At 43.8% G+C, this 27641-nt stretch overlaps 1 protein-coding gene across 1 annotated transcript in view; it reads right to left on the bottom strand.

Annotated features, from left to right (window-relative positions):
• The window catches only part of DLG1 (discs large MAGUK scaffold protein 1), a 3205960-nt gene that overhangs the window by 1619844 nt on the left and 1558475 nt on the right, over window positions 1-27641 (bottom strand). The window contains exon 11 of the mRNA XM_044070715.1: window positions 12116-12134. Within this exon, the coding sequence (XP_043926650.1) occupies window positions 12116-12134 (19 nt within the window). The remainder of the gene's footprint in view (window positions 1-12115; window positions 12135-27641) is intronic.

Below are 27641 nucleotides of genomic sequence, written 5' to 3'. Positions count from 1 at the left end.
ATTGTTTTTATGTTGGAAAAACTAAAAGAAAATTTAGAGAAGGGATATATGAACACATTTTAGATAGGAGGAAAATGAACCTTAATAATGCAGAAGACATTTTCTTCAGTGTTTTTTTGTGAGACGTGTGATCAGAGCTGATGGGAAATAGGCTCTGGTGAAAATAAGAGGGTCTGAGATAGAGGAGAATTCAGTGTTCCCCAATGTTGGATTCGATTTTTTAGGTATTTTATCCAGTGGCTCTGAGGATGGAGAAGGCTTCAAAGATCAAGCAGGAGTGTGTTTTCTATGCTTCCTGGACTTCAAAGAGGATTTCTGTTACTTAGTGAGGGTTTGAGCCCCTGACACAGCAGCAGTGTGAAAGGAGCAGATGCAGGCTGCAACCTCTTTATCATCAGTTTGTTGTGGCAATCACTCAAGGCCCGAGAACTGAAACCTGCACAAAAAGTACAGTTGTGTACACCTACCATAAATGTAGATGTTCGAGTGTATTCACTATTGCAGTCATTACATTTGGGTAATCCTGCTGGCAGGTTGCCCTCAGCAGGCCTGAATTCCAAAGTCTTGGGTCCTGCCTCGGATGCTGTCGCCCCTTCCCTGACGTCAAGTCATCAGGGGTATAAAAGAAGCAGCCAATGCCATTTTCTTTAGTTTTTCTTGCCCCAGATGTCAGGTGCCCCCTAAAAGGGTTGCCAAAATTTATATAAAGGGGGATGGTGGGTGGGTAACCTGGACTGCAACAGTGAATACACTCGAACATCTACATTTATGGTAAGTGTACACAGCTGTACTATGTTCTTCGTGTTTCACTGTTGCAGTCATTACATTTGGGTAGAGTCCCAAAACTAAGGTTGGGGGGCTGGAGCTAAACAGCATTAGGAGCGGCTAAGAGGCCCTGCAGAACTGCAGTGGCAAAGCCTGCCCTGGATTTAGAGTAGAATGGCAGATGACAGTGCTTTGTAAAGGTGTGCACTGAACTCCAAGTAGCAGCCTCTAAAATATCCTTGGTAGGTACTCCACTGAGTAAGGCTGGTGAAATGGCTGCAGCTCTGGTTGAGTGTGGCCTAATGGTACTGGCCTGCCATGGTGTACATAGCAGAAACGAATGCAGTGGCCTATCCACTTTGAGATAGTCTGCTTTGAGATAGCCTTTCCTTGTGATCCTGCAGCATGTCACTAGTAATTGCTCTGTATTTCTGAAAACTTTGGTTCTGTCCAAGTAGAATCTAAGCTGTCTGTGTACGTCCAAAGAATGCAGAATTCTCCCTCCCTTGTTCTGTGGATTTGGATAAAAGGTTGGCAGGTGAATAGCTTGGTTGAGAGCCACACTGGGCACCACCTTAGGCATTAATGTTGAGTTTGTCCTCAGAGAGACCCTGTCTGGATGAAAAATGATGAAAGGTTCCACAGCCATGAGTGCCTGTAGCTCTGAAACTCGTCTTGCAGAAGTTATTGTTAGGAGCAGAGCTGTTTTCCAAGAAAAAAACTTAATATCAGCAGTAGCAGCTGACTCAAAAGGAGGCAGGTGAGTTTTTCCAAGACATAGTTGAGGTCCCATGCAGGCATTGGTGATCTCCTTGGAGGTCTTAAATTTTTAGCTCCTCTGAGGTACTGCTTTAATAAGGGATGAGAAAAGATTGGTGGCTCTACATTGTAATTAGCCTAAATGGCAGAGGCATGAATTTTAATAGATGAGAAAGATAGGCCTTTGACAAGAATCTCAGTTAAGTATTGCAAAATCTGAGGAATATTTGGCACAGCTGTATCAGTTCCTTGTGCCTGGTTCCAAGCACAGAATCTCTTCCATTTTCCAGCCTAAGATTTTCTAGTACTAGGCCTTCTGGCTTCCAAAATGACATCCATCACAGCTTTACTGACAGGTGTGTTTTGTATGACTACATTATTCGCCATGCTGTCAGGTTTAAAGCTCTGAGTTGGCTGTGCAGGATCTGACTGTTTTGCTGGGACAGTAGATGAGGTATTTGAGGTAAGCTGGGCACTGAGACAAGCTCCTTAGTACTGGATACCAGTACTGGCGGGGCCAGTCTGGGGCAATCAGTATCATCTTTGGCTTCTCCTGTCTGACCTTTAGGAGTACCTTTGGGAGGAGAGGCAGTGGGGGAAAGGCATATACTGACAGATTTTTCCAGCTGAAAAATAGGGCGTCCACTTTCCATGCTTGTCTGTGATAAATCCTTGTGCAGAATCTTTTTAGTTGGTAGTTGTGAGGAGAGGCAAATAGATCTATGTCCGGGCATCCCCATCTCCTTGTTACCATGCTGAAGACTTATGGGTCCAGGTGCCAATCGTGGGGATCCATGAGGTTTATGCTTAGTTCATCCGCTAGAGTATTTTTCCTTCCTGGCAGGAATTGTGCCTGCAGATGTACTTGGTAAGCCAATGCTGTTTCTCACAAAGTCATGGCTAGTCTGCAAAGGGGGTAAGAATGTGTGCCCCCCTGCTTGTTTATATACCACATGATCGTGGTGTTGTCTGTCTTTATCAGTAGTTGTCCTGGATGAAGTAGGTCCTTGAAGGCTGTCAGGGCATTTTGAACTGCTAGCATCTCTTTTTGATTGATATGCAGATGCATTTGGTTTGAGGTCCATGTGCCCTGAATGCATCTTCCTGCCATGTGGGCCCCCCAGGCATAATCTGATGCATCCGTTGTTAGTGTCTGCCTGGCTGGGAGTAATGTGAATGGCTGTCCCTTGTTTTGGTGACGAGCCTTTGCCCACCATCGAAACTCCTGTTGCAGGCAGGGAATGAGAGTAATCAGTTTCCAGGCTGTGGCAATGTTGAGTCCATACACCTTTTAGGTACCATTGAAGTCTCCTCATATGCAGTCTTGCATATGGAATTAGTAGGATGCAGGACGCCATGAAGCCCAAAGCCTGCAGAATTTTTTTTGCAGATAACTGGGCCTTTGTTGCCAACATTTTGAAATAGGTAGTCAGTTGCCTTTGTTTGTCTGGCGTGAGATAAGCCATCTGGGCAGTTGTATTTAAGCTTGCACCCGGGAATATTATCTCTTGAGAGGGTACTAGTTTTGATTTCTTTTCATTGACTGTGTACCCTAGGCATGTTAGAAGTCTTTTCACAAACGCCAGATGCTGTAGAAGAATGTCTTTGTTCTCGCCTTGAATTAGACAGTCGTCCAAGTAAGGATATTTTTGTATTCCTCTGTCTGCGGAATGCAATTACTGGTGCCAGGCACTTTGTAAAGACCCTGGGCGCAGTAGATAAGCCAAAGGGCAGTGCAGAGAATTGGTAATGCATTGAGCCAGCCTTGAATCTGAGGTCTCTTCTGCATATCTGTCTGATTGGGACATGCAGGTATGACTCTTTTAGGTCTAAAGTCATTAGCCAAGCGTTCTTGCCCAGCATGGGCAGAAGCTGCTGCAAAGTCAACATCTTGAATTTTGGTATATCCAGGAATGTGTTCAAAATAGATAGGTCCAGTATTGGCCTCCAGGCATTGTCCTTTCTGGGTACCAAGAACAGTCTTGAGTAAAATCCTTGTCCCTGCTCTTGCTCTGGTACTTGCTGAATGGCCCCCATGTCCATGAGGGATGAGACTTGTTTTTGTGCCTCTGCCCATTGATTTTTTTGGCAGATCTGGCCAGCCATTTGCCTTTGGCAGGGTATGGAAATGGAACTTGTAGCCTTGTGACACGATATTTAGGACACACTTGTCCTGGATTATAATGTGCCAATTTTGAGAAAAAAGTGCTAATTTTCCACCTAAGGGTGCTGCCAGGAGATAAGTGCTTGGTGCAGGCAAAGGGAAGTCATTGGGACTGTTTCCTGTATGGGTGTGATTTGTCTTCTTCAACTTTGGAGGTAGTAGCCTCCCCTTGCGCCTGGGATCTGCTTCTAGGGCGTCTGGATCTACCCCTTTGAGGTCTGTCTGACACAGGAAAGGACCAATTCTTTGTTGGCCGGTGTCTACTAAACCTAGGTGGCTGTACTAAATCTTTGACCGTTTGCATAGATTTAGCTTTGTCCTCCATTTTCTTTAACACCTCTTCTGCCTTAACACCAAATAAAGTATCATGCTGTAAAGGTGCATCTAATAATTTAACTTTAACATGATCAGGCAGATTTTGTTCCTTTAACCAAGCATGCCTCCTAATAACAGAACCTGTAACTGCAGCCCTGCAGGAGGCCTCTAAAGAATCAAAACCACATTGCAAAGTATGCTTTCCAACTTGTTCAGCTGCATGCAATAAATCCTGCATTTCTTTGTTTTCTGCACATTCAGAGTATAACAACATTTTCTGTTTAAGCAATGCCATGACATGTTGCTGATATTTGAGCATATGAAACTGACAGTTTAAGGTGCTTATAGCCAAGGTAGCAGATGTGTAAACTTTTTCCCCATCTATCCAGTGCCCTAGAATCTCTGTCAGAGGGGGTAGGGTTTTTTGCAGCGGAAGCCTCAACTCCTTTGGGACCCTGATAAATAGTTTCTGGGTCTGCAGCAGGGTTTTTAATAAGGAATTTATGAGAGTCAGGAACCCTGTAATATCTGTCAGGCTTAACAGGAGCTGGAGGTAAGGAGTCAGGGGTAAGACTAGACTCCGAAAACACATCATCTACAATGTCTAACACAGGTGGGATGGCTAGTGGCTTGTGTTGAGGTAGTAAAAGGAAATCCCTGAGCCTCTTTTTAGATTATGAAAAATCTTGGCTCTTCCAGTGGAAATGCTCCCTCATGGTATGTAAGGTTTCCCCAAAAGAATAGTCCTCTGGAGGAGAAGCTGAAGCTATAGATTCTTCAGCATCAGAATCCTCATAGGGGGGAAGAGAGTATTCATGATCACAAGAGGAATCAGAAGAAATGGAACCTTGATCTGAAGATTCACAGTCAGTCTCTTGCCTAGGCCTCTTATCAGGAGGGGGATGGGAACCCCTGATCAAGGTAATCAAGTCTTCAGCCATTTTGAGCATCTGTTTTTTGGGCATAGAAGCCTGACCATGTGGCTCTTGAATTTGTTTCTTTGCTTTGGAAGGTGCTTTAGTCTTTGATGTAAAGATGTTTAGGTCTGAATCAGTGCTGCCTGCTCAGCAGCTCCGGACTCATCTGAAGGGATAATATCCAAGGTTCCAATACCTTGAGTTTCCAGCGGCATGGCCAACTCTATGGGGGAGTCGGTAGCGGCCTGCGACTCTAAAGTAGCGGGCGTCAGGGGCTGCGAAAGCACCTCACTGAGGACCGGCGACTGGCTTAGGAGAAGCTTTGTCGTCAGTTTTAGGCCTCTGTTGTCTATCTCTTTCCTTTTCTTTGCGTTTTTTGTGGACTCCGATAGTCGGATGGCTATCCGACGACATTTCTGGATACCTAAACCGGCGTCCGAAATAGTTTAAAGCAAAATCATACCGACGCTTAATAGTGCGCTGGTTAAATGTAGCACAAAACCGACAACCAGAAACGTTGTGATCAGGGCCTAGGCAAGGAATACAGTAAGAATGAAAATTCTTATGAGGTATTTGCTTCCCACAAGAAATACAATTAACTTTTTCTGCCATCGGTCTGGAGGAAGAAAAAAAGTTTCCCCAATGGGGTACTTAGCTTTATTGAAGACTTCAGATCTGAAACTCGAACACGAAAATCTCAGCCGACTGGCATTTGCGAACTGCTTCTGCTTCGGGCACCGCACGGCAAGAAAGACTAAAGAAAATGGCGTCAGCTGCTTCTTTTATAACCCTGACGACCTGACATCAGGGAAGGGGCGACAGCAGCCGACTTAGGATACAAGACTTTGGAATTCAGGCCGGCTGAGGGCAACCTGCCAGCAGGATTACTCAAATGTAATGACTGCAACAGTGAAACACGACAAACATCTGACAGAAGTTTTCAAGGTGGGCCACACCTAAACAATATACGCACTCCCAGTGGGCATTAAAATTGGGTATGTTATGCCCACAGAAGTGCATTTTTTTTAACTTTTTGGTTTCTCAGCCATATCCAAAAGAAGGCAAAACGATTAGAAAGAATTTTTTTGAAAAGATATTAAGATTAATATACCAGCAATGGTTTATAAGAAATACCCTGTGAAAAGGTAGAATAAAAAATTACAGGAAGAAAGAAACAGAAGGGTTTACCAGTTATGGCTTAGGACAGTACTCATAAAAAAAGGAGCAGATAAGAAAAAATGACTTGAAATCCTAATGCAGACAAACCCGATAAAGAAAAGGGAGAAAGGGTGAAATACAGTGGATATAAAAAGTGTGCACACCCCTGTTAAAATGCCAGGATTTTGTGATGTAAAAAAAAATGAGACCACAAAATCATTTCAAAACTTTTTCCCACCTTTAATGTGACCTATAACCTGTACAATTCAATTGAAAAACAAATCTGTTACGGGGAAAAAATATAAAAAATAAAAAAAATGTACAATACGCTGGTTGCATATACGTGCACACCCTTAAACTAATACTTTGTTAAAGCACCTTTTGATTTAATTACAGCATTCAGTCTTCTTGGTTAGGAGTCTATCAGCATGGCACATCTTGACTTGGCAATATTCGCCCACTCTTCCTTGCAAAAGTGCGCCAAATCTGACAGACTGCGAGGGCATCTCTTGTGCACAGCCCTCTTCAGCTCACCCCACAGATTTTCTACTGGACTTGGGTCTGGGCGGGCCATTCAAAAACTTTACATTTCTTCTGGTGAAGCCATTCTTTTATTGATTTGGATGCATACTTGGAGTCACTGTTGTGTTGAAAGGTGAAATTCCTCTTCATCTTCAGCTTTCTAGCAGATGTCTGGAGGTTTTGGGCAAAAAGTGACTGGTATTTGGAACTGTTCATAATTCCTCCACCTTGAATAAAGCCCCAGTTCCAGCTGAAGAAAAGCAACTCCAAAGTATGATACTGCCACCACCATGCTTCTCCATGGGGATGGTGTTCTTCTGGTGATGCAAAGTGTTGTTTTTGCACCAAACGTACCTTTTGGAATTGTGGCCAAAAAGCTTAACTTTGGTCTCATCAGACCATAACACATTTCCCACATGCTTTTGGGAGACTTGATGTATTGTTTTGCAAATTTTAGGATGTTTTTCTGTGTAAGAAAAGGCTTCCATCTTGCAACCCTACCCCATAGTCCAGAGATATGGAGAATATGGGTGATTGTGATCATATGTAGTACACAACCAGTACTTGCCAGAAATTCCTGCAGCTCCTTCAGTGTTGCTGTAGGTCTCTTGGCAGCCTCCCTAACCAGTTTTTGTCTTGTCTTTTCATCAATTTTAGAGGGATGTCCAGTTCTTTGCAACATCACTGTTGTCCCATATTTTCTCCACTTTTTGATGATTGTCTTCACTGTGTTCCATAGTATAGCCAATGCTGTGGAATTTTTTTTTCCCTTCTGACTGACAGCTTTCAACAATGAGATCCCTTTGATGCTTTGAAAGCTTGCTGCGAACCATGCCTTTTGCTGTAGCAGGCAACTGAGTAAATGTCAGGAAAATCCTACTAGGACAGCTGTACTTTATTTGGGGTTAATCAGAGTCTCTTTAGTTGACAGCAGATGTGTACCCAAGAAGACTGAATACTGTAATTAAATCAAAAGGTGCTCTAAAAAAGTATTAATTTAAGGGTGTGCACACTTATGAAACCAGCTTATTGTACAGTAATTTTTTATATGTTTTCCCCTAACAGATTTGTTTGTTTTTCAATTGAATTGTACAGGTTATAGGTCACATTAAAGGTGGGAAAAGTTTTGATATGATTTATTGTGGTCTCATTTCTTTATATCACAAAAACCTGGCATTTTAACAGGGGTGTGTACACTTTTCATATCCACTGTATAGTGCAAAAAGGTATAATAAATATAAAAATCTTCTATATTAACTCACGAAAACACCCTAAAAGCTCGACAGAACATGATCTACATCTGGAGCATAGAAGTGGCAAATGAGATCTGGGGGATTACAGGGCTCTGAGGCATTATGTTTAAAGGGAGGAGCTGGAGAGTCAGATCCAAGAGTGTAAGTAATTACGTTCAAGCCATATCAGAGAAACCCATAAATTGAGGAATGAATGAAAATGACATCAGATGCACTGATTATATTGTGTGTATAAAATTAAAAATCCTCCTGGTATTATACTGGTGGAAGTGTAGACTAACGAGCTTAGTTTATGATATGGACAAGGGGAATATTTTTTTCTTTTTCCATGCAAACAAGAGAGAATGGAAAGGCAATACACGAAAGAACAGTGGAAGGATATTTGTATGGCTCCCAAGTTTGCAACAAAGTTCAGAAGGTTTAGGATATTTACATGGAAGTGTTTGCACAGATATTTTTATACCCCAAGCAACCTTCAGAGAATGTTTACTCTCAGGCAGATGGAAAATGCTGGAGAGGTGAGGGGAACGACAGGCAACTTGAAACACGTTTTTTGAAAATTTAACAAGTTGGCAGATTTTAAAACTTCCCTTTATTGTATTTTGTCAGAAAAGTTGGAGAGCAACACATTATAACTAAAGAACTGATTATTCTGAGATGGATTACAAGAACTGAATTCCTTAGAAAAAGTAAGTCCATACTAAGTGCCACTGACTACAAAAAAAAAGCAATTACTAAAAAACATGGAAATCAAAGCCTAAACTAACTATAACTGAAGTACTGAGTATTACAATGCAATAAAAGAATTGGAGGTGCGACAGAAAGGGAAGGAGCAAATTACACAGAAATAAATTAAATCTTTGGGAACACAATATGCACAGTAATGATCAGGAGAAGTGAAGTTTAAAGGAAGGCATGACATCAGCAACTTATGTAATGTTGGAATGAATTATTGTTGAAACAAATACATATGTATAAAAATAATGAAAATGTTTATTTTTTTCTTATTTATTAACATATGCATACCCATGTTACATTTTCAAAATGTGTGAATTTAAAGACTTTCAGCTTTTCTCGGTTAAGAATCGCCACAGCGGAACTCCGGTCCGCTCATGATTGGCAGTGGATTTTTATGGTGCCAAGTTGCCAGCCCAACGCCCAACCTTCAACGAAGGCATGCCCATTCACGCTCGCACCTACCTGCATGTCTTTATAGTCACTCGACCACGGGGAGGACATGCAGACTCCACACAGAAGGCACTCCACGTGTTTAAAAAAATGACTGAGCATTATGAAATCAACAAAGAAAAACATGGTACCAACTGTGCGAAACAGCCAAAGGTGCTGTAATGAGGTAGTAACCTGAGTCTCAAACAAGGTCAAACCATAACATTTGTGGACAAAGAAAAAGGAATGCAACAATTTACCTGAAATGTTAGGGCAGACTGGTAAATCTGTAGGAAGACACTAACTGGTACAACCTAATATTTTAGCACACAACTGACTTCAGTTACAGAAAAGTCAATCAATATGTCATATGTTGAAGATGGTCACACTAAACCAGGAACTGATCAGATAAAGCTCTTTGACTCACATATGGAATGTAATACATTCTGGGAAATATCTAATGTATCAGCCAAACGGGATGATAGCCAAAGCTGAAAACTTAACCATGCTTTTGAAGAAGTTGGTAAAGTCCTGCCCCCCCCCCCCCATTTTTTTTTGCTACTTTCTGGCCATCCCTCTACTTCCCTTCCATCACTAGGTCTACCAGCTCTTCCTTCCACCCCCGGATCTTCTTTGACTAAGGGTAGGGGCAGGTGTGGATCTTCATGGAATCATGAGGGGGTAATACTGACAACTGCTTCTGCCATGGGGGTGTTATTTGTTGACCTACACTCATTCCCCCCCTCCGTATTCATGTATTTTATCTGACAGCTATTCCCCTCTAAGGAACATTCCACTCTTTAGGCAGTACATGGTAGCCTTCAGATAATCTGTATTGAACAGAACTATTCTGATCTGCAAACAATGTTGCAAAACAGCTTCTTCTTCAAATGAGTGTAATCAAAGACTACTCGACTTAGAAAGGAGCCTTCAACCTTTGGTCTTCTAAAGGGACCTGAAGAAGGAAAGTACAGTTGTGTACACTTACCATAAATGTAGATGTCTGAGTGTATTCACTGTTGCTGTCATCACATTTGGGTTATCTGCCTGCAGGTTGCCCTCAGCCAGCCTGAATACCAGAGTCTTGGATTCCTGCATCGGATGCTGTCTCTTCTTCCATGACGTCAGGTTGTCAGGGGTATAAAACATGCAGCCGACTCTATTACATCAGTTTGTCTTGCCCCAGATGTCAGGTGCCCCCACAGTGGGAAGCAATTATATGTTATGGTACACCTCCATCAAAAAGCAAATACACCACAAAGCTTAAATACACCAAACAAGAAGGAAAGGTAGAACTAAGAGAAGTCAGGGGGCTGGAGGGAGGGTAACCAGGACTGCAACAGTGAACATATTCAAACATCTACATTTATGGTAAGTGTACACAACTGTACTATCTTCTTCATGTTTCACTGTTGCAGTCATTACGTTTGGGTTGATTCCCAAAGCTAAGGAAAGGAGGACGACGTTAGAGAGCATTAGGGCCAGCTGTTAAGTCATGCAAGACGGCAGTGGCAAAACCAGCTCTGGATTTAGAAAAAATAGGCATGTGGTAATGCTTGGTGAAGGTATGTACAGAGCTCCAGGTAGCAGCTTCTAGGATGTCCCTGGTAGGGACTCTTCTGAGAAAGGTTGTAGAGGTAGATGCAGCCCTGGTGTAATGTGATCTTATCCCCTATGGGGTAGGTTTTCCATGGTGCTTACAGCAGAAATGAATGCAATGGGCTATCCATTTAGAAATGGTTTGCTTTGAAATGGCCTTCCCGTCTGCCCCTGCAGCAAATCCAACTAACAGCTGCTCAGATTTTCTGAGAGGCTTAGTCCTGTCTAAATAAAATCTAAGTCGTCTGTGCACGTCCAAAGAGTGCAGTATTCGTTCTCCTTTGTTTTGTGGATTCAGAAAAAAGGTAAACAAATGAATGGACTGATTTAGGGCCACACTAGTCACCACCTTGGGCATAAATTAAGGATTGGTCCTGAGGGAAACCCTGTCTGCATGGAAGATAATGAAGGGCTCCACTGCCATGAGAGCCTGTAATTCAGATGGCTAGAAGGAAGGCTGTTTTCAAAGAAAGGAATTTCAGCTCTGCAGTTGCAGCTGGCTCAAAAGGAGGGAGAGTGAGCTTTTCCAATACAAAGTTAAGGTCCCATGCTAGAGTAGGGGCTCACCTGGGAGGGTCTTACATTTTTGGTCCCTCTGAGGAATGCTTTAGCAGGTGGTGAGAGAAAAGGGGTGGTTCAGTATTATAATGTGCTGAAATGGCAGAGGTATGAATTTTAATTGACGAGAAGGATAGGCCCTTGTGGAGCATTTCTGTTAAGTACTGAAGTATATGAGGTAAGCTGGGCACCGTTGTGCCCATCCCTAGCCTGGCTCCAGGAACAGCATCTTTTCCACTTTTCAGCATAGGATTTTCTAGTACTAGGCCTCCTTGCCACCAGAAGGACATCTAGCACCTGCTTACGGAGGGATGCTATTGGAGAGCTCAAGAAATTTGCCAGGCTGCAAGGTTCAGGGTTTGAAGCTGAGGGTGCAGAATCTGGCCCACCTACTGGGACAGCAGGGAAGGGGTCTGAGGCAGGTGCCAAGGTTCCAGCAGTGCCATACTGAGCAAGAGGCTGTACCAGTGCTGGCGTGGCCAGTCTGGTACAATCAGTATTGTCCTTGGCTTCTCCTTAGCAGAACCTTCGAAAGGAGAGGCAGAGGGGGAAAGACATAAACCAAGAGGCTTTCCGAGGTAAAGGACAGGGCATCCACTTTCCAAGCTTGACTGTGGGAAGTCCTTGTGCAGAATTTGTCCAATTGGTAGTTCTGAGGGGAGGCAAACAGGTCTATCTCTGGAGTCCCCCATTTGTTCCTCAAGAGGTTGAATATTTTTGGATCCAGTTTCCATTTGTGTGGGTCCATGAGATTTCTGCTTAGGTTGTCTCCCAGAGAATTTAGCTTTCCTGGCAGGAATTGAGCCTGTAGGTGCACTTGGTAGCTCAAGGCTGTGTTCCACAGAGCCATGGCTAGTCTGGTGAGAGGGTACGAGTGGGTTCCCCCCTGCTTGTTTATGTACCACATAACTGTGGTGTTGTCTGTCTTTACCAATAACTGTCCTGGAAGAATGTGGTCTTTGAAGGCTGTCAGGGAATTCTGTACAGCTAACATTTCTTTTTGGTTCTGTCTCGGGTTCCACTGGCCCTGAATGCACTGCCCTGCCAAGTGAGCCACCCATGCATAGTCTGATGAGTCTGTTACGGTTTGGGTGGCAGGGGGCAGAGTGAAAGGGAGCCCCTTGTTGTGGTAGCAGGCCTCTGCCCACCAAAGGAACTCTGTCTTTATGCAAGGAATGATAGGAATCATTGATTCCAGGTCCTGAGAATGTTGACACCATAGGCTTTTTAGATACCATTGTAGTTTCCTCATATGCAGTATTGCATATGGAATTAGTAGAATGCAAGAGGCCATGAACCCCAGGGCTTGCAGAATTTTCCTTGCAGATAGCTGGGTCTTTGTGGCCAGTGGTTTGAAGTAGGTTGTCAAATAAACTTGTTTCTCTGGAGTGAGGAAAGCCATCTGGGAAGTTGTGTTCAAGCTTGCTCCCAGGAATACAATCTGTTGGCAGGGTACTAGATGAGATTTCTTTTTGTTTATAGTGTACCCAAGTGAGGTTAGAAGTTTCTTTATGAATGCCAGATGTTTTAATAGCAAGTCCTGGCTTTCTGCCTGAATCAGACAATCGTCCAAGTATGGACATATCTGAATATTTCTCTGCCTGCAAAATGCAATGGCTGGAGCTAGACACTTTGTGAATACCCTGGGCGCAGTAGATAAGCCAAAGGGAAGTGCAGAGAACTGATAGTGCATGGAGCCTGCCCTGAAGCGTAGGTATTTCCTGCAAGATTCCCTTATTGGAATGTGCAGGTAAGCTTCCTTTAATTCTAAGGTTGCCAACCAGGCATCTTTGCCTAGCATAGGAAGCAGCTGTTGAAGTGTTAGCATTCTGAATTTTAGGATTACCAAAAAGGTGTTTAGAATAGAAAAGTCCAGGATAGGACACCGGGAGCTGTCTTTTCTGGGTACCAGGAAAAGTCTTGACTAAAAACCTTGTCCACTTTCTTCTGCTGGGAGAGGTTGAATAGCCCTGACACTTAGAAGAAAGAGAACCTGCTGTAGAGCCTCTGCCCACTGATTTGGGGGTAGGTCTGTCCCATCATTTGGGACTGGGTAGGGTGTGGAAGTGGAATCTGTATCCTTGGGAAACTATATTCAAAACCCATTTGTCCTGGGTAATGATTTTATTTTATTTATTTTTTATTTTACATTTGTTGACCGGGATAGTCCGACTGGATAAATGTCCATTTTCAGCGGAGGCCCGGGGAGAAAAGCTCCAAGGGTAAGCAGATACAGCATTACATAATACCAGCATTACATATTACAAACAGACTATTTACAGAGATTACATAAGTAAGCAAGTTAAACAAGTTCCACAGGTTACAGTTAGTCCTGAGCACAAGTCAGGATTAAATTAAATTACACAGTAAACTGGTTAACAGATTTTTACACATTCGAGTTAGCCTGGCTTGATACATTGACATAGCCAGTTAAGTGACAAATGTTGTTTGAGTCTAGTTTTAAATTGACCTAAGGTGGAAAGTAAGGTAATATCAGCTGGAAGAGAGTTCCAGGATCTACTTACAGAGTTTGCAAAGAGAGAATCACCGGCTGTGTTATTAATTTTGCTAGTCTGAATTAGTAGTTTGTTAGAGGATCGAAGCGGTCTAGGATTGTTATAGGGGGTGATAATATTTTTAAGTGCAGGAGTATTGTCCGGATTATAGAGGATTTTATAGGCCATAATCAGTTGGTTATACTGGATTAGGCTAGGTAGTTCAAGCCAACCAAGCTGATTTATATTGATGCAATGATGTGTCCTAAAAGGCAGCCCAGTGGCAAACCTGGCAATGTGGTTGTAGCAAATTGAGAGTTTGTTAAGGACAGTCTTGTTCAAATTCAAGAGTAGAGGGGATGCATACAGAAGGGTTGAAAGAAGGTGAGAGCGAGCTATGGCAATTTTAGCTGGAGGAGTTAGGAAGGCTTTTATTCTGTAAAGTGACCCCAGTTTTTTATTGATGGTTTTGATAGTTTGGTTAACATGTAGGTCAGATTTGAGATTATTGTCTATGATGACACCTAATAGTTTTGTAGATGGGTCAGGGGAGATTATTGTGCCATCATTTGATTTTATGGTAAAGGTGAAAGCGGTAGACCTACGTGTTGGTGAAAATAACAGCATTTTAGTTTTTTTGGAATTTAGGATCAGACGATGTTCAGAAAGCCAGTTTTCTATTGTATTAAAGGTGGTCTGGGTAGCTGACCATAACTCTACTGAAGATGTGGCTGAGCAAATCAGAGTAGAGTCATCAGCATATTGGATACAGCTGACTTTTGGGATGACAGTATAAAGGTCGTTAATGAAGATGGAGAACAGCAAGGGCCCTAGTATAGAGCCTTGTGGTACTCCGAGGGTGTTAGGTAGAAGGTTAGAGAGTTTGTTCTGCCAGAGGACAGCCTGCTGTCGACCATTCAGGTAGGATTGAAACCATTGGAGGGCTCCAGTATCTAGACAGAATGTTTGCAGGGTGTGGATTAAAAGTTGGTGATCAACCATATCGAATGCCTTGGAAAGATCCAAAAAGAGGGCTGAGGATATATAATTATTGTTGCGATTATGGTTTATGGTGTTAGTAAAGGCTAGGAGGGCTGAAGTAGTGCTGTGATGAGGACGAAAGCCATGCTGAGTGTCTGCCATAAGGCGATTTTGGATTAGGTGGTGCATGAGTTGTCTATGAATACATTTTTCCATAATCTTTGCAAGTGGAGAGAGTATAGCTATTGGCCTATAACTGGAGAATTTAGTAGAGCTGAGTTCCCAGTTTTTTGCATGCAAGGCGAGCTTTCCTCCTAAGGGAGCAGGCAGTTGAGCAGGGCTTGGAAGGGTTAAGGTTAAGTCATTGTGCCATTTTTTGGTAAGGGGGGGGTGTCTTACTACTCCCTGCTTTGGAAGTGGGAGTCCCCCACTGCTTAGGCCTGTGTGTAACCTGAGACTGTAACCTAGGTGGGTCTGCTGTTCCTTGGTTTGGACTGAGAAACCTGGAAGAGGCTGGAAAGGACCAGTTATTTGAAGGCCAATGCCAGCTAAATCTGGGAGGCTGTACTTGCAGGAAATCTTTAACAGTTTGCATAGATTTAGCTTTTTCCTCCGTCTTTTTGAGGACTTCTGCTTTGTTGCAAGCAGGCAGTCTTGATTTATGGGAGCATCCAGTAATTTAGCTTTAACATGATCTGGCAAATTTTGCTCCTTAAGCCAAGCATGCTTTCTAAGTACAGACCCAGTGACAGCAGCCCTGCAAGATGCTTCTAAAGAGTCAAAACCACATTGCACAGTACGTTTACCAACTTGTTCTGCAGAATGCATTAAATCCTGTAATTCTTTGTGTTCAGCACAGTCAGGAATCAACATCATTTTCTGTTTAAGTAGTTCCATAATATACTGCTGGTACTTTAACATATGAAACTGGCAATTTAAAGTCCTAATGGCCAAAGTAGCAGAAGTATCTACCTTCTTACCCCACCTGTCCAAGGCTCTAGAATCTCTATCAGAAAGGGTAGGGTTTTTGGTAGCAGTAGCCTTAATGCCCTTTGGTCCTTGGGAAATGGTCTCTGCATCCGAAGTAGGATTCTTGAAGAGGAACTTATGAGAGTCAAGTAACTCTGTAATACCTGTCAGGTTTTCTGGGAGCTGGAGGTAAAGTGTCTGAGGAAAGGCTAGATTCCAAGAAAGACTCATCTACAGTGTTTAGAACAGGAGGGATAGCTAAAAGCCTGTGTTGATGGAGGAGTAAGAATTCCCTAAGCCTCTTTTTGGAGTCAGAGTAATCCTGGCTTTCCCAGTGGAAATGCTCCCTAAGATTGTGCAAGGTTTCACCAAAAGAAAAATCTTCTGGAGGGGAAGCAGAGGGAATGGAATACTCTGCATCAAAATCCTCATAGGTAGATAAGGGTAAATCCTGGTAATCAGAAGAAACAGAAATATCAGATTCCTGATCAGAAGAATCAGAAGGAAAATCAGTTCTAGGTCTCTTAGGGGGGAGGACTGGCTTTTCCTAATTAAGGTAATAATGTTTTCAGCCATTCTAAGCATTTGTTTTTTAGGCATATGGGCCTGAGCATGCAGTTTGGACGTCGGTTTTCTAGGCGTGAGTTGAGTTTGAGGCCTGGATAAAGAAGATGGCGTTGGTTTAAAATGCAAGTCTGTAGGCCTGAATACACCTTCAGACGCCGATGCCTGCACAGTGGCTCTGGACCCACCAAGGCAGAGACATCCGCACTTTCCATAGTCGAAGAAGCATTTTGCGGCATACCGGACTCCAAATGGGTCTCAGTAGAGGCCTGCGAATCTGAGGTAGTGTTTATCATGGGCTGCGAAAGCTCCTCACTGAGTACCGGCGAACTGGCGACTAGCTTAATGGAAGCGTCGTCGGCAGTATTGGACCTATGCGGTCTGTCTGTCTTTATCCTTACGTTTTTTCAAAATATCGGTAGTCGGCTGGCTTACAGAAGTAATTTTTGGATAGTTACACAGAGTACCAAAATAATTTGCTGCAAATATAGCCCGTCGACAAATAGTTCGGGGGTTGAACAAGGCACAAAACCGACAGCGAGGGACATTGTGGTCTGGGCCTAAGCAAGGAATGCAGTACGAATGAAAATCTTTATGAGGTATTTGCTTTCCACAGGTAAGACGATTGTTAACTTTTACTGACATCGGTTAAGAGCAAGAAAAGGGATCCCCAACGGGGGTACTTAGCTTTTTGGAAGACTTTGGTTCTGAAACTCGAAAACGAAAATTTCAGTAGTCGGCTGACCAGCTCTTGCGAACTGCTTCTGCTTTGGGCACCGCACGGCAAGAAAGACTGATGTAATGGCGTCAGCTGCATGTTTTATACCCCTAACGATCTGACGTCATGGAAGAAGAGACAGCATCCGATGCAGGAATCCAAGACTCTGGTATTCAGGCTTGCTGAGGGCTACCTGCAGGCAGATAACCCAAATGTGATGACTGCAACAGTGAAACACGAAGAACTTTGGGACATACTATTGAACCTCCATGCAAATGTGAGCCTATATTTTTTTCCTCCTTTAGAGAGAGAGAGAGAGGGAGGGAGACTTAAGTTTGTAGTTACTTTCATTGTTTGGGACTCGTACTGCAGCATCTGTCTTGAGGAAGACTTTTACTACAGCATATGCTTTCCACTTAATTTACAACATTTTTGCAGCAGTACCTGCTTTTATAGCAGTGAGTGCTTGCTACTGTACAAGTCTAGACTGAACTGTGTGTGTGTGTGTCTGTGTGTGTGTGTGTGTGTGTGTGTGTGTGTGTGTGTGTGTCTGTGTGTGTGTGTGTGTGTGTGTGTGTGTGTGTGTGTGGTTGTACACATTGTTTCTGCAATCTGGACACTGGAAAGAATAAACTCCATTTACCTTAAACTCATCTTGTTTCATCAACCTTTTCACTGCTCTCTAACTTTATTGTTGGTGGTCCAATCCAGGTTTGGCCACACACCTGCCTGCCCTTGGCCTTTTATAATCTCTTGAATGAGAAATTGAGTAGATTTTAGAGTGATTTGTCTCCAAATGCCTGCATAACCTTGTCTTCATGTTTGAGCTTCCACAATGTTCTTCTGCATCTCCTGTGGGCCACCTCGGGGGGTGGGGAACAATGCTGAACGCTGCCCTTAAACCCCCACAAAAAAATTAGATACAGCATGTCAGAAGAATGGTGCCATAGAAAAGCTTTCTCAGGCGGTGCTATGGCAGTTGAATGTAAAATCAAAGCAACTTGCTGAAAAATCAAGAAAATGGAGAAAGGGGAGAAACTGTTATACATCGGACTGCAATCCAGCTGTGCAAGAAAGAATATAAGAGTGGGAAAATAATGTGCTGATGAAGATGATGGCTGACATCAAGATACGCAACAGTAATGAAGGACATATCTGCAAGAGCATCTACAAATACAAATCCCCGTCTTGACACTCCACAACAACATAATATTCACGTTCCAAAACCTGCATCAGCTAGTGCTTACAAATGGCAGCAACATACCAATGTTTCTATTTTTCAACAGGGAAAACAAAACAATGTAACAGCTGGACTCACTAAAGTGTACAATTTAGAATGGAGAAAATGCAGTGCGATAAAAACGTCCAGAAAGCTACATGACAGGCCTAACCGTATTCAAATGCGATTACAGTAAATTAAAGCTGAAGAACCTAAAACTGAAAATCTTTCCTGCACTGTTTAGGACTAAGTGTTCTAGTTAAAGCAATGCTCAACATACAAAGTGCAGAAACAAAGAAAAGTACAATTGTGTACACTAACCATAAATGTAGTTGTTTGAGTGTATTCACTATTGCAGTCCTTACAAAATGGGTTATCCGGCTCCCGGTAGCCCACAGTCAGACAGAATACCCAAGTCCTTGGTATATGATATCAGCTGTCTTCGGCTTAGGCCTGACGTCAGGACGTCAGGTACAAAAGGTGGCAGCCGATGCCATTTCCTCAGTTTTTCTTGCCTTAACTGTCAGGAACCCCCCCAAAAAGGTTAGACCAGAAAAGAAAATCCAGTCTGTGCCCTAGGAAAAAAAAGGGGGATGGAAAGGGGGGGGGGGACCAGGAATGCAACAGTGAATACACTTGAACATATACATTTATGATAAGTGTACACAACTGTACTATGTTCATCATCTTTCACTGTTGCAGTCCTTACAAAATGGGTTGATTCCCAAAGCCCAGGAAAAAAACAAAAGGGAGGAGGAACACCCACTGTTTAAGGGTTGGTAAGGATGCCCTGCAACACTGCAGTGGCAAAACCAGCCCTGGACTTAGAAAACAAGGGTAAATTGTAATGTTTAGTGAAAGTGTGCACAGAAGTCTATGTAGCTGCTTCCAGTAAGACCCTAGTAGGTACACCTCTTAAGAAAGTTGCTGAGGTAGAGGCTGCCCTAGTAGAATGGGTCCTAATACTCGGAGAAGGAACCTTGCCATGCTGTAAGTAACAAAAGTGAATACAATCAGCAATCCACTTAGAAATGGTCTGTTTAGAAATAGCTTTGCCCTGAGCTCCAGGAGCAAAACTGACCAACAACTGATCCGACAGGTAAAATCTAAGCGGTCTATGCACATTCAGGGAATGCAGTAACCTTTCCCCTTTATTCTGAGGATTAGGAAAGAAGGTAGGCAGGTGGATAGACTGGTTAAGAGACAGGCTAGAAACCACCTTAGGCATAAAGGAGGGATTAGTTCGAAGAGAAACCCGATCCACATGGAAGGTGATAAAAGGCTCTACTGCCATTAAGGCCTGCAGCTCAGAAACCCTTCTAGCTGAAGTAATAGCCAAAAGAAAGGCAGTTTTCCAGGAGAGAAACTTTAGGTCTGCTGAGACAGCTGGTTCAAAAGGAGGCAGAGTAAGTTTCTCAAGTACAAAATTGAGATCCCAAGCAGGAGTAGGTGCCCTTCTGGGAGGCTTTAAATTGCTAGCTCCCCTGAGGAACTGTTTCATCAAAGGATGAGAGAAAATGGGATGCTCAAAGGAACAATGAGCTGAAATGGCTGAAGCATGGATTTTGATAGAAGAAAAGGAAAGTCCACCATTAAGCAAGCCTGCCAGATAGTCAAGAATGAGAGGAAGAGAAGGTTGAGAAGGGTCTTCCCCTCTAGTCTGCATACAAATGGAGAATCTTTTCCACTTCTCTGCGTAAGATTTCCTAGTGCTAGGCCTCCTGGCCTCACGAAGGACCTCAACCACTTGTTGTGAAAGGTTTAAATTACGAGCCAAGCTGTCAAATGCAGAGTCTGAAGATGAGGATGCAGAATACTTCCCCCCTCCTGAACCAAGAGATCTGGTATCAGGGGAAGATGCCAAGGCCGAGACTAGGAGAGACTGCAAAGTAGTGGATACCAATATTGTCAGGGCCCGTCTGGAGCTATGATGATGGCCCTTGTTTTTTCGTCCCTTAACTTTAACAGCACTCTGGGAAGAAGAGGCAGAGGAGGGAATGCATAAATCGAGAGCTGTGCCCAGGGGAAGGACAGAGCATCCACTTTCCAAGCGTTGTTGTGATGATCCCTGTGCAAAAGGTTGGAAAAAGGTGGTTGGCTGGAGATGAGAAGAGATCCACATCTGGGGAGTACTCAAATGCTGAATGATGAGATAGAAGATGGTCTTGTTTAGTTGCCACTCATGAGGATCCAGGACCTGCCTGCTCAACCGGTCTGCCAAGGCATTGAGCCTTCCTGGAAGAAACTGAGCTATCAGATGAATGCCCATGGAAACTGCTATGGACCATAGTATCATGCTTTCTCTGCACAGGGGGTAAGAGTGCATTCTCTCCCTGCCTGTTGATGTACCACATGATTGTGGTGTTGTCTGTCCTGACCAGAAGAGTACCAGGAGAGAGAAGATGTTTGAAAGCCATTAAGACCTGCTGGACTGCCATCAATTCCTTCAGATTTATGTGCAAATGAACCTGTTGAGAGTTCCAACTCCCCTGAATGCATTTGCCCCCTAGATGTGCTCCCCAAGCGTAGTCCGAGGCATCTGTGGTGAGAGTCTGGCTGGCAGGAGGTAGACAGAAAGGCAGGCCTTTGTTCTGTATACAGGCCGTCGCCCACCAAAGGAACTCCGTCTGCAGGCAGGGAATCAGAGGAAGTATCAAGTCTAAATCCTGAGTGTGTTGACACCAAAGGCTTTTGAGGTACCATTGTATTTTCCTCATATGCAGTCTAGTATATGGAATCATCAGAATAAATGAAGCCATGAATCTCAGGGCTTGCAGGAATTCCTTTGAAGAGAGCTGGGTCATGCTTGCCAAATTTTTGAAGTAATTTGAAAGATCCATTTGTTTCTCTTGAGGGAGGAATACCGTCTGGGTGGCTGTGTTCAGCCTCGCTCCCAGGAATACAATCTCCCTGGTGGGTACCAATTTTGACTTCTTTTCGTTGATGGTGTAGCCCAAAGAGGTGAGAAGGTTCTTTACAAAGTCCAAATGCTTTAGAAGCTGCTCCGGAGAGTTTGCCCGAATAAGACAATTGTCCAAGTAAGGGTAAATTTGAATGTTTCTTTGCCTGCAAAAAGCAATGACTGGAGCCAGGTATTTGCTAAAAACTCTGCGAGTAGCAGATAAGCCAAAGGGGCAGTGCAGAGAACTGGAAGTGCCTGTTCCCCACCCAGCAGTGAAGGAACTGCCTGCAGCTTTCCCTTATTGGGATGTGCAGATAAGCTTCTTTGAGATCCAAAGTCACCAGCCAGGAATCCTTGACAGGCATTGGCAGCAACTGCTGAAGAGTGAGCATTTTGAATTTGGGAATTACCAGAAATGTATTTAGAATGGACAAATCCAGAATAGGGCGCCAGGTGCCCTCTTTTTTGGCAACCAGGAAAAGTCTCGAGTAGAAACCCTGGCCTATCTGTAGTGCCGGAACTGGCTCTACTGCTCCCAGGTTTAGTAAAGTAACTTGTTTTTTCTGCTTCTGCCCTTTGATTTGGGGGGATATCTGGGTATCCTTGGTGGCAGGGAAGGTGTGAAAGGAGAACTTGTAGCCTTGGGATACTATTTTGAGCACCTATTTGTCTGTGATGGTAAACCAGACATGTGCAAACATGGCTAACCTTCCCCTCAACGAAAACCCTGGGCCCGCAGAGGCAGGCAGGAGAAGGCCGGAGTCATTGGGAATGCTTGCTTTGGGAAGTTTGCTTAGAACTCCCTGATTTTGAAGAGGAAGCCTGCCAGTGTTTAGCCTGTTGAGGGGTGGAAGTCTGTCCCCTAGACCACCTGTAACCCCTAGACCAACTCTGTTTACTAGGGTCAGGAAAAGTCCAATTCTTAGAAGGGTAATATCTACTAAAACAAGGACGCTGAACTTGCAGAAAGTCCTTAATAGTTTGCATAGATTTGGTCTTACCCTCCAACTTTTTCAACACCTCTTCTGCTTTGCTACCAAAAAGATTATCCTTGTGCAAAGGCACATCCAGTAATTTAGATTTGACAGATTCAGAAAGAGGCTTATCCCTGAGCCAAGCATGTCTTCTAATGACAGAACCAATGGCTGCTGCCCTGCATGAAGCCTCCACAGTGTCAAAACCACAATGTAGAGAATGTTTAGTGACAAGAGAGGCAGATTTCAATAAATAATGCAAGTCCTTACTCTCCATCAGGAAAGGAACACCAGCAATTTTAGCCTTAACAGCCTCAATAGCCCCCAAAGTATGCTGCTGATACTTAAGCATATGAAAAAGACAATTAACAGACCTAATAGCCAGGGTGGAAGAAGTATAAACCTTTTTACCCCATCTATCCAAGGCCCTAGATTCCCTGTCAGAAGGAACAGGATTTTTAGAAACCGGGCTTTAACACCCTTAGGGCCCTGAGAAATGATCTCTGGATCAGCACTAGGATTCTTGAAAAGGAACTGATGAGAATCAGGAACTCTAATACCTGTCAGGCTTTCTGGGAGCAGGAGGAACAGAATTAGGAGTCAAATAATTCTCCATGAAAACATCATCAGCAACTTCCAAAACTGGAGGGATAGCCAAAGGCTTATGCTGTGGCAAATCCAATAATTTCCTAATCAGTTTCTTAGACTGAGGGTAGTGCTGACTTTCCCATTTGAAATGCTCCCTAAGAGTATTTAGAGCATCTCCAAAAGAAAAATCTTCTGGAGGGGAGGCAGAACGGATGGAATCTTCTGCATCAGAATCCTCAAAACCAGAAAAAAGTGGAGAGTTTCCCTCTTCATCAGCAGAGTTGCTGGAAACCTTAAGAGTCTGAGGCAGAGAATGCTTCTGGGGACAATTCCCTAATCCTTTTAGAAAGAAGTGGCTGAGAGCCTTTGATAAGGTTCAAGAGATCACTAGCCATTTCGACATCTGAGCCGGAGGCATTTGAGGGGAAGCCGATGCCTGCTTAGGAGTAGATTTTCGGCTGGATGGCCTGCTAGAAAAAGTACAGTTGTGTACACTTACCATAAATGTAGATGTTCAAGTGTATTCACTGTTGCAGTCATTACATTTGGGTTATCTGCTTGCAGGTAGCCCTTAGTCGGCCTGATTAACAAAGTCTTGGGTCCTGCATTGGTTGCTGTCCCTTCTTCCATGACGTCAGGTCGACAGGGGTATAAAACATGCAGCTGACGCCATTACATCAGTTTTTCTTGCCCCAGATGTCAGGTGCCCCCCTAACGGGGAGCAAATAAGTATAAAAGTACAAAGATACACCTCCAACAAAAAAGCAAATACACCAAAAAGGCTTTTAAGCATGGTAAAGAAAAGTAGAGGTATAACCAAAAGTAGTTAAGGGGCTGGAGGGAGGGTAACCAGGACTGCAACAGTGAATACACTCAAACATCTACATTTATGGTAAGTGTGCACAACTGTACTATGTTCTTCGTGTTTCACTGTTGCAGTCATTACATTTGGGTAGATTCCCAAAACTTTGGTTGGGAGGAGGAATTTAGATTGCGTTAGGACCAGCTATAAGGCCCTGCAAGACTGCAGTGGCAAAGCCAGCTCTGGATTTAGAGAAAATTGGCAAATGATAATGCTTGGTGAAAGTATGTACAGAACTCCAGGTAGCAGCTTCTATGATGTCCCTGGTAGGAACGCCTCTGAGAAAGGCTGTAGAGGTAGATGCAGCCCTGGTGGAGTAAGGTCTGATCCCCTGGGGGACAGGTTTTCCATTGGTGCTTACAGCAGAAATTAATGCAATGGCCTATCCATTTAGAAATGGTTTGCTTTGAAATAGCCTTCCCCTCTGCCCCTGCAGCAAATGCTGCCAGCAGTTGCTCAGATTTCCTTTGAGGTTTAGTCCTGTCCAAGTAGAATCTGAGCTGTCTGTGCACATCTAAGGAATGCAGTATCCCCGTTCCCCTTTGTTCTGTGGATTGGGAAAGAAGGTTGGCAAATGAATGGACTGATTAAGAGCCATACTGGATACCACCTTGGGCATGAAGGATGGATTGGTTCTGAGGGATACCCTGTCCGCATGAAAGATGATGAAAGGCTCCACAGCCATAAGGGCCTGTAATTCAGATACCCTTCTAGCTGAAGTGATTGCTAAAAGGAAAGCTGTTTTCAAAGAAAGAAATTTTAAGTCTGCAGTAGCAGCTGGCTCGAAAGGAGGTGGAGTGAGTTTCTCCAAAACAAAGTTAAGGTCCCAGGCTGGGGTAGGAGCTCTCCTGGGTGGTCTCAAATTTTTGGCCCCTCTGAGGAACTGATTGAGAAGTGGGTGAGAGAAGAAGGGGGGGTCTGTGTTACAATGAGCTGAAATGGCTGAAGCGTGGGTTTTAATGGAGGAAAAAGACAGGCCTCTTGTGAAGCATCTCAGTTAAGTATTGTAAAAATCTGAGGTAAATTGGGCACTGCTGTGCTCATCCCTTGAAATTAGTTCCAGGCACAGAATCTTTTCCATTTTTCAGCATAGGATTTTCTAGTGCTAGGCCTCCTTGCCTCTAAAATGACATTCATCACAGGTTTACTGAGGGGTGGTAAAGGAGAGATTATGTAATTAGTCAGGCTGCAACGTTCAATGTTGGAAGCTGAGGGTGCAGAATCTGGTTCTCCTGCTGAGACAACAGGGAAGGAGTCTGAGGCAGGTGCTATGGGGGTAACCGTGACACACTGCGCAGGAGGGGGTGCCAGTGTTGTCTTGGCCAGTCTGGAGGAATCAAAATCATTCTTGGTTTTTCCTGTTTGGTTTTTAGCAGTACTTTGGAGAGCAGAGGCAGAGGGGGGCAGGCATAGACAGATAGGTTTTTCCAGCTGAAGGACAGAGCATCCACATTCCATGCTTGTTTGTAGGGAGTCCTTGAGCAAAATTTGTCCAATTGGTAGTTCTGGGGAGAGGCAAACAGGTCTATGTCTGGGCTCCCCCATTTGCTTGTCAACATGCTGAAAATCCTTGGTTCCAGTTTCCACTTTTCCACTCGTGTGGGTCCATGAGGTTTCTGCTTAGTCCGTCTGCCAGTGTATTTAACTTTCCTGGCAGGAATTGAGCTTGTAGGTGCACTTGGTAGCTCAAGGCTGTGTTCCGCAATGCCATGGTTAGTCTGCAGAGGAGGTAAGAATGTGTACCCCCCCCCCCCGCTTATGTACCACATAACAGTGGTGTTGTCCATCTTTACCATTAGTTGTCCTGGAAGAATGTGATCCTTGAAGGCTGTCAGAGCATTCTGTACAGCTAACATTTCTTTTTGATTGATATGCAGGTGCATTTGCTTGGGTTCCATCTACCCTGAATGCACTTCCCTGCCAGGTGAGTCCCCCATGCATAGTCTGATGCATCTGTTAGGGTTTGGGTGGCAGGGGGTGGTGTGAAGGGTAGACCCTTGTTTTGGTGGCAGGCCTCTGCCCACCAAATAAGCTCTAGGCGTAGGCAAGGTATGATAGGAATCATTGCTTCTAGATCCTCAGAATGTTGACACCATAGGCTTTTTAGATACCACTGTAGTGTCCTCATATGCAGTCTTGCATATGGCATTAGAAGAATGCAGGAGGCCACGAATCCTAAGGCTTGCAGTATTTGTCTTGCAGATAACAGTGTTTTTGTGGCCACTTGTTTGAAGTAGGTTGTCAAATGAATTTGTTTCTCTGGCGTGAGGTAGGCCATCTGGGAAGTTATATTCAAGCTTGCTCACAGAAATATAACTTGTTGACAGGGTACCAGGTGTGATTTCTTTTCGTTTATGGTATACCCCAGACAAGTTAACACCTTCTGTACAAAGGCCAGATTAATCAAAAGTATGTCCTGGCTTTCTGCCTGAATTAGACAATCGTCCAGGTATGGGTATATTTGAATATTTCTTTGCCTGCAAAATGCAATAACTGGAGCTAGGCACTTTGTAAATACCCTGGGTGCAGTAGATAAGCCAAAGGGCAGTGCAGAGAACTGATAGTGCGTGTATCCTGCTTTGAAGTGCAGGTATCTTCTGCAAGATTCCCTGATTGGGATGTGCAGGTACGCTTCTTTTAAATCTAGTGTTGCCTAGCATAGGAAGTAATTGAAGAGTCAGCATCTTGAATTTTGGAATCTCCAAAAAGGTGTTTAGGGTAGACAGGTCCAAGATAGGATGCCATGAATTGTCTTTTCTGGGTACCAGAAAAAGTCTCGAGTAGAAACCCTGTCCCTTTTCCTCTTCTGGTACCAGTTGAATAGCCCCCATGCTTAAGAGAGAAAGTACTTGTTTTTGGGCCTCTGCCCACTGATTTGGGGGTAGGTCTGGCCACATGGTTGGAGCTGTCAACATGTGGAAGTGAAACCTGTATCCCTGGAACACTATATTTAAAACCCATTTGTCCTGGGTAATGAGTTCCCAGTTTTTTGCATGAAGAGCAATCTTTCCCCCCAAAGGGGCAGTCAGTTGATAAGTGATTGGAGGTTTTAAAAGGAAGTCACTGAGACAGTGTACCATAGGGAGGAGTCTTATTACTCCCAGATTTGGTAGTGGAGGCCCTACACTGCTTAGTCCTGTGTGTCCCCTGGGACTGAAACCTGGGGTTTTTGCATGGCGTTGGCTGCATGGTTTATACCCCTGACATCATGGAAGAAGGGACAGCAACCGACGCAGGACCCAAGACTTTGTTAATCAGGCCAACTGAGGGCTACTTGCAAGCAGATAACCCAAATGTAATGACTGCAACAGTGAAACACGAAGAACATCCTGGGGGTTTTGCTGTGTCTGGGTTTGGCTTGAAAAAACCTGGAAGGGGCCGGAAAAGACCAATTCTTAGACAGCCAGTGCCTACTAAATCTAGGAGGCTGAACTTGTAAGAAATCTTTAACAGTTTGCATAGATTTAGCTTTATCTTCCATCTTTTTAAGAACTTCCTCAGCCTTGTTGCCAAACAGGCGGTCCTGATTCAAGGGAGCATCCAACAATTTAGTTTTAACATGATCAGGCAAAGATTTTTCCTTAAGCCAAACATGCCTTCTGAGCACAGACCCAGTGACAGCGGCCCTGCAAGAAGCCTCTAATGAATCAAAATCACATCGCAATTTTCCAACTTGTTCAGCAGAATACATTAAATCCTGTAATTCTTTATTTTCCACACAGTCAGGAATCAACACCATTTTCTGTTTAAGCAATCCAATAACATGTTGCTGATACTTTAACATATGAAACTGGCACTTTAAAGCCCTAATGGCCAAGGTTGCAAAAGTGTAAACCTGCTTACCCCATCTATCCAGCGCCCTGGAGTCTCTATCAGAAGGGGTAGGATTTTTAGCAGTAGAAGCCTTAATGCCCTTGGGCCCCTGTGAAATAGTCTCTGGATCCGCAATAGGATTTCTAAAAAGAAACTTGTGTGACTCAGGGACCCTGTAGTATCTGGCTGGTTTTCTGGGAGCAGGAGGCAAGGAATCAGGAGCCAAACTAGATCCCGAAAAAGCATCATCAACAATGTCTAGTACAGGAGGAATAGCTATAGGCCTATGCTGAGGTAGGAGTAAGAAATCCCTAAGCCTTTTTTTTTTTTGAATCAGAAAAATCCTGGCTTTCCCAGTGGAAATGCTCCCTTAGAGTAT

The sequence above is a fragment of the Protopterus annectens genome, chromosome 4.part1, assembly GCF_019279795.1.
Source record: "Protopterus annectens isolate FY-2018-M chromosome 4.part1, PAN1.0, whole genome shotgun sequence".
NCBI lineage: Eukaryota > Metazoa > Chordata > Ceratodontiformes > Protopteridae > Protopterus > Protopterus annectens.
Note: the sequence above shows the minus strand (reverse complement) of the source record. Positions and strands in the feature narration are given on the sequence as shown.